Source organism: Amphimedon queenslandica, unplaced genomic scaffold, assembly GCF_000090795.2.
Source record: "Amphimedon queenslandica unplaced genomic scaffold, v1.1 AMPQUscaffold_12140_Cont12879, whole genome shotgun sequence".
Lineage (NCBI taxonomy): Eukaryota > Metazoa > Porifera > Demospongiae > Haplosclerida > Niphatidae > Amphimedon > Amphimedon queenslandica.
Window position 1 is genome coordinate 4,160 of NW_003547621.1, and position 11,652 is coordinate 15,811.

Sequence of the window (11,652 nt, forward strand, 5' to 3'; positions counted from 1 at the left end):
ATGAACTCATTGTTAATTCAGATGCATTATAGACAACAAAAAGCAGTTCCTTTGATTGCAATTTAATTCAAAACTCACAAATCATAATCAAAATAATTTCATCAAAAACCTAGCCTAAATAAACACTTGGGCAAGTGACATGAAACATCTAATCATTGCAGTGTGAACAGGAATATGGCAACCAGCAAAAGGATACAAAGTAAAATTATATTTCTGTTAAAGTGCATGGCTATTCTTTATTCAATGTATGATTATACTGTGAGTAAAATATTTATGTTAGTTAATTGATAATATACTAACACTTACTACCAAACCATACAATATAGTGGAACAGTCACATTTTGATCTACGCAGTAACATTATGACATGTTATTCTTAATGTATTATTGTTCAATATCATGCACTTAACAAATATATATCTCAATAATATCAATTGGAGTAGCTTCATTAGAATATCCCTCATTGCTACATACCCTCAGCTCAATATCATCAGTAACTGACTGAGGTAAGGTTTTAATAAACCAGGGGATTGTAGAACTGGAGCAACAAGGAGACTCACGTAAATCACATTGCTGACCGTCCCATATTATGTCATCAGGAACAAAATTATAAATGCGAAAAGTAGTTCCTGATTCACAGTAGTAATCATTACCAACATATGAAGGTATAGTAGCTGTTGTACCATTATTACAGGGACATGACGATGCTGATGCATCATCTGCAGTAACTCCAACAGCATAAGTCCAGATATGTTGACGTGGATTGCTTCCATGAGTAATTGATAAACCATCAACATAAGCATCATCAATGTCGTAACCATTTGGATAAACACCATCTGGGCTTCCAAACTGATATCCTCTGGCCTGTCCACAGACTTTAGTATAGTTCAATCCAATCGCTGAAAAGAATGTTGAATTACATCCATTTCCTAATCCCTGAGATTTGTCACAAAGTGTTTTGCCTCCATATGTGTAGTTGTAGAGACCTTGAGGACAGGTAGCACCAGGTTCTGTCATGTTAATGTATCCTATTCTCGTCCAGCCACCATTACCATCACAGTAACTACCCTCCATATCACAGTACACACTAACAATACTCCCATTACTTTGACTGATGTTATAATAGCCTGATGCTGCATTGGGAATGTTCTCTAACACTTCACTGCAAGAATAAAAATTGATTAATCCCAATGAGTAACATAAAGCCTTTGGTAGACCAGCAGTTGGACAGAAAATATATGCGTAAGAATTACTTTCATTCATTTTAAAAGCTTTTCCATTATTAGCAGATAAGCAGCAGTACTGGCGATAGAGGGAAGGAGTACGATAGCCAGTAGTACAGTGACCCATACCTGATGAGGCATTAGCTTCATACAATAGGACAATGAAGGAGAGAAGAAAGATAAGGCAGTAAGAAGACATTCTCATCAAACTAAAGCCGACAGGCCAAGTCATTGGTATGCTTGTCATGCTTGTGAATCATGTAGCTTGAAATATACAGTAAATCTTCCAAGGAAATTCTTGGCAACAAATTGTAACAATTACTTTATGATAGGCTCCCACACCTGTCGATCTAAATTCAAAAATGTTTGTGATGCCGTGAATCATGTACCTTAAAATATAGAGTAAATTTTCCAACAACATACAAAGAAATTCCTGGCAACAAAGCTACTGATTGTATGTATATGACCGTAAAATTAATTTTTTTATACCTACTCTCACATCTGTCGATCTAAATTTCTAAATTTTACAGTGATCAACAGTTTTCAATTTGGTACCACATGCCACTGACCATATTTACAATTACATGTTATGGTATAGATACAATGAAACACTGCTATGAATGGTTATAGCTACTGATGGCTATACCTGATGATCCTTGAAAGATGGATTGTAGGAAGTGCCAGAATGAGGAATTTCAATATTAGCAATGTTTGAGCGAAAAACTACACCTGGTCTCTGTATTAATAGACAAAAAAGTATTTATAAACCTGGCATAAAATATTAATTAAAAATACAAAACTCACTCTTGGTAGTGGAGTCCCTTTCTCACCTATACAAAAGAGAAAATAAAATAATGACATTAAATGATAACTAACTAACTACACATACAATGCATAATAATAATAATAATAATAATAATAATAATAATAATAATAACAACAACCTTCGTTGGCCCATATATCAACTGGTTTAGCTTCAATGAGGGTGTTTGTTAGAGAGTTGAATGCACGAGTCTTCACATCATTAGCAACAACATTATTGATGTAATTATACATTGATTCTTGAGGCACATCAGCTTCTTCCTCAGAAGAGTCGCATTCATTCTTGTCATTGTCTTCATTGTCATATCTTTTCTTAGTATTTTGTGCTGGTAATGTCACAGCTGAATGATTGTCACAGTGATATTCACTTCTTAGAGCTCTGGACTTTTCTTTAGAGGAATCACCTAAACATAGAAGCATAATATGAGAAATTCATGCCATGTAAATAATAAGCAATGCCATGCAATGTAGAATATGATTATGAGTAACTTTGACAAATTTTGAAATTTGTAAGTGCCATTTGTCAAAATAAAGCCACTATACACATTAACATTTGCACATGCATGCATCTCATGAACCATCAGCTATCAAATCAGTAGTAATGTTAATCTTTTGAAAATGAACAAACATACTAAACAAATGCAAAACTACTAATCGTTATATTAATCTTCATCCTCTTGCTCTATTGCAGGATCTTGATAGCGTACGTCAATAGAATTCAGAGGACGATGCTTGGGTCCATTATCCCGAATTCGGTACTTGTACCATTTAGTTAATACAATATAAGCAACCAATATCATAAGAACCAGTACAGCCTTTGTCAAGTAGTAGTAGTAGCTGGTGCATAGGTACACGTTATGACATCCAAACGGATACTTTAAGTTGATATTAATAATACTACCGATTCCAACAGAAGCCAGCCACATTCCAATCATCATTCCTTTCATGTGGCCTGGAGTCTGGGCTATTATGAACTCCAACGAAACTGGGAATATAAACAAGAATGCTACCCCTTCCAATAACTGTGGTACAAGCAACACGGGACTAATGAAAGGCAAATTGGAAACACCATCCTTTTCATAGTATATGAACACAGCCATTTTACTCACAAGTGAAGCAAAGCTAAATAGTAAACCAACACTTATCAGTCTCAACATGCCAGGGGCATAGCATACACTGATCAATTTGAAGAGAATAAAGTATACTAAAAACACCCCAACAAAGGACACAGGACTGAATAATTGTGTTGTCATGATGCAGTCGTAGAAACTGTTGTCATCATTGTTATATCCATACATTATCCATTTGTATATCTCAGCATTACAGCTATACCCAACAGCAGAGATAAGTAGTGGGACCATACGAAAGAAAGTCTTCACATCGTCTACCTCTTCCTCCGTGAACGGTCCGCCATAAAATTCCTTACCTAAGTCAAGCCTTGAAGGAGCCTCTTCCTCCCAGTAGGTCAGAGCACTACGATTCTCAGGATACTTGTGCTTCCTGGCATAACACAATACTCCAATTATCAGTTTGACCGGATTCTTGATCAGTGATACATTCTCCAGTTTGTGTTTAAAGAATGAATGAGAGGCTAGGACTAATGAAACAGATACTCCAGATACAATATAAGCGAGGGAGACAAAATACTCGTGATTCTTCATGAGACAGCGAATGATGAGAAATGAAGCTAGTATGATGGGCACAGAAGCAGAGTGCCAGTATATGACAGTATCTAAAAGACTCGAAGAAGCACCAACAAGTTGGTCTATATTATACTGAACAATGTTGGCCTTAAACACTCCATAGCCAATGACTTCAAGAAAAGTAACGGTGACTTTTGTGAGCCAAAATGTAACTTGAGAATAATAACAACTATTTAAGATATATCCAGCACCTCCAATGATAAATGATGAAAAGCAGAGTAGCGCTCCGGCCATTATTATCCTTTTCCTAACAATCCACACATCAGACACGAGAGCAAAGAAAGGAAACAAGAGGAAGAAGACATAATAAAGAACGCCAAGACCAATCTCAGTGTAGCTCTCTCTGTTGCTTGTTTTCTCTGAGAGGAAACTAGTAAACTCAAAATATCTGAAAAACAGAATGTGAATGTACATGAGAAAATCCCAAGAGAGGACTAAGATGACAGGAAAAGAAGAGCATGACCATCTCTTGACAGAAGAAAGGCAGCTAGGACAGACCATGTTTCAAACTGAAATGTGTTTATAATATACACAAGATATAACTTATCCAAATATAAACAGGAACAGATGACCAAGATCATCATAATATAACTATTTAAAATTCATGCATGTATAACTATACATACATGTACATGTATTTGCTTACTTAGAGTATCAGAAGCTCGTGCAATCACAAAGAGTTCCTTGTTGCTTTTTTCAATGGCAGGTGTCCTGTATAAATTAATTGATAATGGTAACATTTATCATATAAGTCATTTAGTTTAGGTAAGCCATGAATCATGATGCTAGATGCTTAGTAATGCATGGTTTAAAATTTTATTGGAAACTGTGATTAATAAACAAATCACATTTATAGCCAAAAAAAAATGTTCTTGATTGAAACAATAAGTGTCATTGTTATTATCAGATGTATAACATGTACTGAGAAAACAAGAAAGCTTTCACTGATAGTCTGAGTAAACTCAGAATTGGTGCCATGAGTCATCAGAAAAGGTTAAGTATATTTCCCAATAAAATTGTTTATTTGAGCAAAATTGGTAAAAACTAACTTCCTTACGTTGCCTTGCTAACTTACCGTATGGAAGGAAATTTTGGAGGTAGTTAAATTTGGCGAATTTGGCATTTTGATAGCCATTCGCCAAAATAAAAATTTGCCATTTTGAGCCATTATACGCATGCTCAATGGCACGTGGCCACAAATTCGCCAAATTAAAATTTGCCAATTACCAAAATTTAGCAATTCGCCAAAATTTAGTCCCTCCAAAATTTCCTTCTGTACGGTATTACTGCTGCCTCTAAAAAGTACATATTGCAAATGTATGGTGGTTTCCAAAAGATCATTTCACTCTTCCCAAAAATCAATGTTTTTACATCAATGCTTTCTTATGTGCCAAATTAAATAACGTTTGTACCTTATACAAGGGGGTGTCACTTGCATCAAACTGCTGTTTCACCTGCGACCGCATCTTGATCAAGAATATACGGAGATGTACAAGAATTTACTAAAACTATGAATATTAATTAGGCAAAAACGGCCATATACGGAGGTATGCTTATCTAAAAAGCATGTTGATCTCTTGATTCACTTCCACAGCAAGTCTTGATCTCTTGATGTCTATCTTTTAGAGCTCTTGATGCCTTGATTTTCATTTTGATCCTGGTCGCAGGTGAAACAACAGACTATATGCAAGTGACACCCCCTTGTTTATATAATGCACATTTAATTAAAGATTATTAATTAAAATTATTAATTAAAATTATTAAATAATAATTAATTTTAATGATGATGAAGCTTTAATGTATATACAACTTACCCAAAAACTTCTTCTCTTCTTTTTTCTGCTATCACTTCTTCCACATCCTTGACATCTGAGTGCTTCCTCCAGTATTTCTTCTTATGTTTGACTACCTTTTTCTTTGATGACATTGTGTGGCAAACACGTGGATATGGGCGTGGCCTAAAACCTAATTTCAATTTTTCACTTGAGACGAATAATTACAAAAGATGCGGTTTTATTAACTTTTAATAACTAGACTAACATCACGTGCTCACATCGCCCTTTTTCACACTCGACAAAATGGCGAATGAGGTTGTGTAATTAATTATTATTTTCTGTTTTTTTATTTATTATTAATAGGCTGTTACTCAAGTCCAAGAGATCAGGGACATTACTAAAATTGAGCGAATTGGTAATGCATTATTGTAGCTATTTTATTGCATGCTATGAAATTAATTGATTAATTTATTATTATGATTATTATTGTTATTATTATTTTATCAGGTGCTCATTCTCACATACGGGGGCTGGGACTAGACGATGCATTGGAACCAAGACCGGTCTGTTTAAGATCCCAATTCTAAAATAATTACTTTGATTTAAAATTCTTTATTCGTCAGATATCGCAAGGTATGGTAGGACAGCAGGCAGCAAGGAGAGCAGCTGGAGTTATATTGGAGATGGTAAAGGTAAGGGAAATACGTACATGTACAGTGAGTATGTGTTTGTGTAATTCATTATGTCCTTTAGGATGGTAAGATTGCTGGTAGAGCTGTACTGATTGCTGGGCAGCCTGGGACTGGTAAAACAGCCATTGCAATGGGTACGTGTTAATGTGTATAATCGTGCTTTCATTACATTTTCTAATTTTGTATGCGCGTTCGTATGTTAGTTGAAGCTGATTTCAATCTAAATTATGAATATTTAAAGTTGCTCCAAAATCTGGCCAAAGTCCCTGTACTATAGTACACGGTTTTTAGCCAAATTTTGTCAAAAATGAAAAATAGAGAATTCTCAGTTTTTATAAATTTTAAAGATACATATACATGGTCTTATGTTGTGTAACAAGTTTGAGCTGATTCCAATCAAATTTAAATTTTTTTATGAATTTTTAAAGTTGCTCCAAAATCAGGCCAAAGTCCCTGTACTATAGTACACGGTTTTTAGCGAAATTTTGTCAAAAATGAAAAATAGAGAATTCTCAGTTTTTATAAATTTTAAAGATACATATACATGGTCTTATGTTGTGTAACAAGTTTGAGCTGATTCCAATCAAATTTAAATTTTTTATGAATTTTTAAAGTTGCTCCAAAATCAGGCCAAAGTCCCTGTACTATAGTACACGGTTTTTAGCCAAATTTTGTCAAAAATGAAAAATAGAGAATTCTCAGTTTTTATAAATTTTAAAGATACATATACATGGTCTTATGTTGTGTAACAAGTTTGAGCTGATTCCAATCAAATTTAAATTTTTTATGAATTTTTAAAGTTGCTCCAAAATCGGGCCAAAGTCCCTGTACTATAGTGCACAGTTTTTAGCCAAATTTTGTCAAAAATGAAAAATAGAGAATTCTCAGTTTTTATAAATTTTAAAGATACATATACATGGTCTTATGTTGTGTAACAAGTTTGAGCTGATTCCAATCAAATTTAAATTTTTTATGAATTTTTAAAGTTGCTCCAAAATCAGGCCAAAGTCCCTGTACTATAGTACACGGTTTTTAGCGAAATTTTGTCAAAAATGAAAAATAGAGAATTCTCAGTTTTTATAAATTTTAAAGATACATATACATGGTCTTATGTTGTGTAACAAGTTTGAGCTGATTCCAATCAAATTTAAATTTTTTATGAATTTTTAAAGTTGCTCCAAAATCAGGCCAAAGTCCCTGTACTATAGTACACGGTTTTTAGCGAAATTTTGTCAAAAATGAAAAATAGAGAATTCTCAGTTTTTATAAATTTTAAAGATACATATACATGGTCTTATGTTGTGTAACAAGTTTGAGCTGATTCCAATCAAATTTAAATTTTTTATGAATTTTTAAAGTTGCTCCAAAATCAGGCCAAAGTCCCTGTACTATAGTACACGGTTTTTAGCGAAATTTTGTCAAAAATGGCTTGAAGAGAATGCTTCACTGCTACATGTACTCTGTATATTATTATTATTATTATTATTATTATTATTATTATTATTATTATTATTATTATATTTTAACAGGTATGGCCCAAGCTCTAGGTAGCGATACCCCATTCACTGCTATTGCTGGCAGTGAAATATTCTCACTGGAAATGAGCAGGACTGAAGCACTCACTCAAGCATTCAGACGATCTATTGGCGTTCGAATAAAGTAATCACACTTTTAATTACTATGACATTATTTAATCCTGTTTCCTTTTTTGCCTCTTTGTTTATTTTCTCCTAAAACTACTAATAATATTAATTTTACACTTACATGTACATGCACTACACTTGTAACATGGAAAACTACATGTAATACATGTATTATCTTTACCTATATATTCTTATTAGGGAAGAAACTGAGATTATTGAAGGTGAAGTGGTTGAGATTCAAATTGACAGGCCAGCAAACACAAGTGTATGTTTAAAATTTCTTTAAATCATACTTCATCTATAATTTTATTCTCTCTCTCTCTCTCTCAGGGTGCTAAAGTTGGCAAGCTAACTCTTAAGACAACTGAAATGGAGACAGTTTATGATTTGGGGACTAAAATGATTGAGTCACTCACAAAAGAAAAGGTTCAAGCTGGGTAAGTGGGTGTGTCTCTCATTAATATTCATGAACCACGCCCCTCTAGTGATATAATTACTATTGACAAAGCCACAGGAAAGATCAGTAAATTAGGACGATCGTTCACACGTGCGAGAGATTATGATGCAATGGGTCCTCAGGTGAGGGTGTGGCTAGTTATAAATAATGGCTAATTAATTTTTGTTAATAACTAGACCAAATTTGTTCAGTGTCCTGAGGGCGAGTTACAGAAGAGGAAGGAGGTCGTCCACACTGTCTCGCTCCATGAGATTGACGTTATTAATAGCAGGACTCAGGGGTTCCTGGCACTGTTTTCAGGTTAGTAGGGGTTCCTGTGAAGTAAAAGATTTTCAATGAGTAGTGCAGTATTTTTATAATGTTTATTTTTATTTGAGCTATTAGGTGATTATTATTAGATTATTATTATTATTATTATTATTATTATTATTATTATTATTAGGTGATACTGGAGAGATTAAAAGTGAAGTGAGAGATCAGATAAATGCAAAAGTCAGTGAATGGAGAGAAGAAGGAAAAGCTGAAATTGTGCCAGGAGTAAGTAAAACTACATGGCATATTTTAAAATGTAAATGTATTTCTTTCTTCTCTCTTCTACATTTCTTCTTGCTCCACACACACACACACACACACACACACTCTCTCTCTCTCTGGTAAGGTCTTGTTCATTGATGAGGTTCATATGTTGGACATTGAGTGTTTCTCTTATCTCAATCGTGCTCTTGAGAGTGACATGGCACCCATTCTTATAATGGCTACCAACAGGGGAATAACAAAGTATACACATACATGCATAAGCACATTCAAATACATGTACATCTACACAGGGCTGGGCAGGTGGGGCATTTTGCCCTAGGCCCCCAATCAAAGGGGGCCCCCATGGCCCTGGTCAGTAGTAAAGTATATGTAGTTTTTTTATAGAAAAAGATCAATGAATCATGACAAGTCTTTTAAGTTAACTCTTGCTGGGCCATTTTGTTAATCACTGTTATTAGTAAGGGGACGATTTGTATTAGTAGGGGCCCCATCAAAGTTTTTGCCCTGGGCCCCATATAGCTTATTGGCGGCCCTGCATCTACATGTACATTATTTTACTTTAAGCTAAAATGAAATATTCCAATGCAAGGTTTCACATGCTAAGCATTGTGACAAAAATGCCAAATTAAAGCACTATACACTATGCAGTATTCACGTATGTGTTTATTATCTGTTTCTTTTTCTTTTGTTTTTATTGTTAGGATACGTGGTACTAATTATCCCAGTCCTCATGGCATCCCCATTGACCTATTGGACCGATTATTAATAATATCAACAAAACCTTACACTGAGAAAGAAATAAAGCAAATACTGACCATCAGGTTTGTATAATATTGTTTATATTGTTTTGTTTCTTTATATCGTTTGTTGTTGTTTGTATATTGTTTGTTATATTGTTAATATCATGTGAAGTTTTTTGTAAAGTCGTTTCTTCTGCTAATGTTTATATCACGTTTTATAGTTAAGCGTTACATTTACATTCGACGAAACGGTCAAAAAGTGCGTGGGCGATTTGACCTTTTGATGCAAAGATGCTTTGAAATTGACGCAAAATTGGTCAAATTTCAATTTTGCGTTCATTTGCGTTGTGTTCTGTGTCGAGTGTAAACCAGGCTTTACCAAAAAATGTTAGAAATGTATAAATTTTTTTTTCCAAAAATGAGGACACCACAGTACAGTGGAACCTCTCTTTACTGACCTCTATAGCATTGAGTCTAGACAGGAAGTTGTTTCATTAGTTGTCATAGCTACGGCAATGAATACACTTAACAATTAGTGCGCCCCACTAGCAACTTTCCTGTTAGGACAGTATAAAACAGCTGTTTTTACAGGAGAATCTTTAAAATAACGATGGAGTGTTTGATAAAAATTTTTGAATGGGGTCAGTACCCCTGTACTTCTACAATGTATGATACTGTAGTCTGTAAGTATTGTTAATAAAAGCATATTACTGTATAGCTGGATACTTTTGGGGGCTTAACTGTCTTTTGGTGTTTTGCGGTTTAGTTAGGAACTTGGGATTTGCAAATTAAGTTAAAATGCACAAAAATACAGTACAAGATGGTGGAACGGGTGTGAAAATTTAATCCCTCAAAAGTTTCCAGCTATACTGTACGTCTGCATGCTCCCCCTTGGCCTGGTTGTCTATCAAAATGATCCCTAGTCTATTGATCAACTAGTCCACCAGCTTCTTTGAATGATCATATCAGGTTTATGTGAGTTTTTTTCCCGGCAGGTGTGAGGAAGAGGATGTTGAAATGAGCGAGGAAGCTCTTGAGATATTAACACGGATAGGGATGGAGACCTCACTCCGATACTCTATTCAACTGATAACAGCTGCTAGCCTGGCCTGTAGGAAGAGAAAGGTATAATATTGTGGAATTAGATTAAAGTGCAGTATTATGCATGTACATTGTATGTGTCATGTTTTTATATACATTTTTCTTTCATTTGCCTTCTTTGTCTTTTCTTCTCTCTCCCTTTTTCTCCTTTTCCTCCTCTTTTAAAATACTTTTCTCTCTCCTTTCTCCCCCTTTGTTCTTGCCTTCTCTTCCCCCCCTCTCTCTCTCCCTCCCTCTCTCTCTCCCTCCCTCTCTCTCTCCTCTAGGGTACTGAGGTTGATGTTGATGACATTAAGAGGGTCTACTCTCTATTCCTTGATGAGCACAGATCAACCCAATTCCTTCAAGAGTACCAGGACCAGTTCCTATTCAGTGAAGACACGTCCAAACCCTCAGCTCCACCTCCTTCCAATGAGCAGATGGAGACAGCCTGAGCTCACTTGCCGTGTATCAGTCAAAAAGCTGCAACCTTGTACATAAACAAAACTGCTAACACATACAGTACACACATGCTTGACCATTTTCTTTCTATTTGGATGAGTCACTTACTAATAATTATAAGTGAACTTGTGAATAAAGAAAGTAGTGTACAATAGAATGGGGGGAAGTGGCAAGATTTAATTTGTCAGTTGTTTGAAAGATTATGAATTTATCTAATCAATCTACTAGGGTGTGGCTGGGTAACAAATCTAAAATGGATCAACTCAAGGAAAAGTCTTTCAGCGCTTTCTTGTCTTCTGCTCCTCTTCTTCCTGAGCTACTAGAACACATTGATGTTGGTACTAAGTGGTATCTCCTGGGAACATTTTTATACGTAGAACAAAGGAGATTGGATAGTATTGAGCAGTTACAAGGACATGATGATACAAGCAAGACATTAAAGATGTTTCAACACTGGCTGACCACTACTCCTACTGCTAGTAGGAGACAAGTACTGGAAGCATTGAGAAAGAGAGTGTA

At 35.0% G+C, this 11,652-nt stretch overlaps 2 protein-coding genes across 3 annotated transcripts; one reads left to right on the forward strand and one right to left on the reverse strand.

Moving 5' to 3' along the window:
* Window positions 1-1,847: 1,847 nt before the first annotated feature.
* Window positions 1,848-5,729, reverse strand: LOC105314964 (uncharacterized protein C22F8.09-like). 2 transcript variants are annotated; one of them, XM_020004536.1, is made up of 5 exons: window positions 5,562-5,729; window positions 4,394-4,458; window positions 2,167-2,448; window positions 2,027-2,052; window positions 1,848-1,958 (listed from the first exon to the last, which is right to left on the reverse strand). In XM_020004536.1, the coding sequence occupies exons 1-5, from the start codon at window positions 5,672-5,674 to the stop codon at window positions 1,863-1,865; spliced, it is 582 nt and encodes a 193-aa protein (XP_019860095.1). In that variant the 5' UTR covers window positions 5,675-5,729; the 3' UTR covers window positions 1,848-1,862. The 2 variants fall into 2 exon arrangements, with proteins under 2 accessions (XP_019860095.1, XP_019860097.1); XM_020004538.1 differs by lacking the exon at window positions 5,562-5,729 and adding an exon at window positions 5,160-5,445.
* Window positions 5,730-5,785: 56 nt separating this feature from the next.
* LOC100640137 (ruvB-like 2) lies at window positions 5,786-11,344 on the forward strand. Its single transcript, XM_020004535.1, has 15 exons — window positions 5,786-5,837; window positions 5,886-5,937; window positions 6,030-6,085; window positions 6,146-6,214; window positions 6,276-6,348; window positions 7,744-7,873; window positions 8,056-8,122; window positions 8,188-8,294; window positions 8,343-8,436; window positions 8,491-8,614; window positions 8,757-8,851; window positions 8,973-9,091; window positions 9,553-9,672; window positions 10,587-10,716; window positions 10,959-11,344. Exons 1-15 carry the CDS (start codon window positions 5,826-5,828, stop codon window positions 11,124-11,126), a joined length of 1,416 nt encoding a protein of 471 aa, XP_019860094.1. The 5' UTR covers window positions 5,786-5,825; the 3' UTR covers window positions 11,127-11,344.
* The last annotated feature ends 308 nt before the right edge of the window (window positions 11,345-11,652 follow it).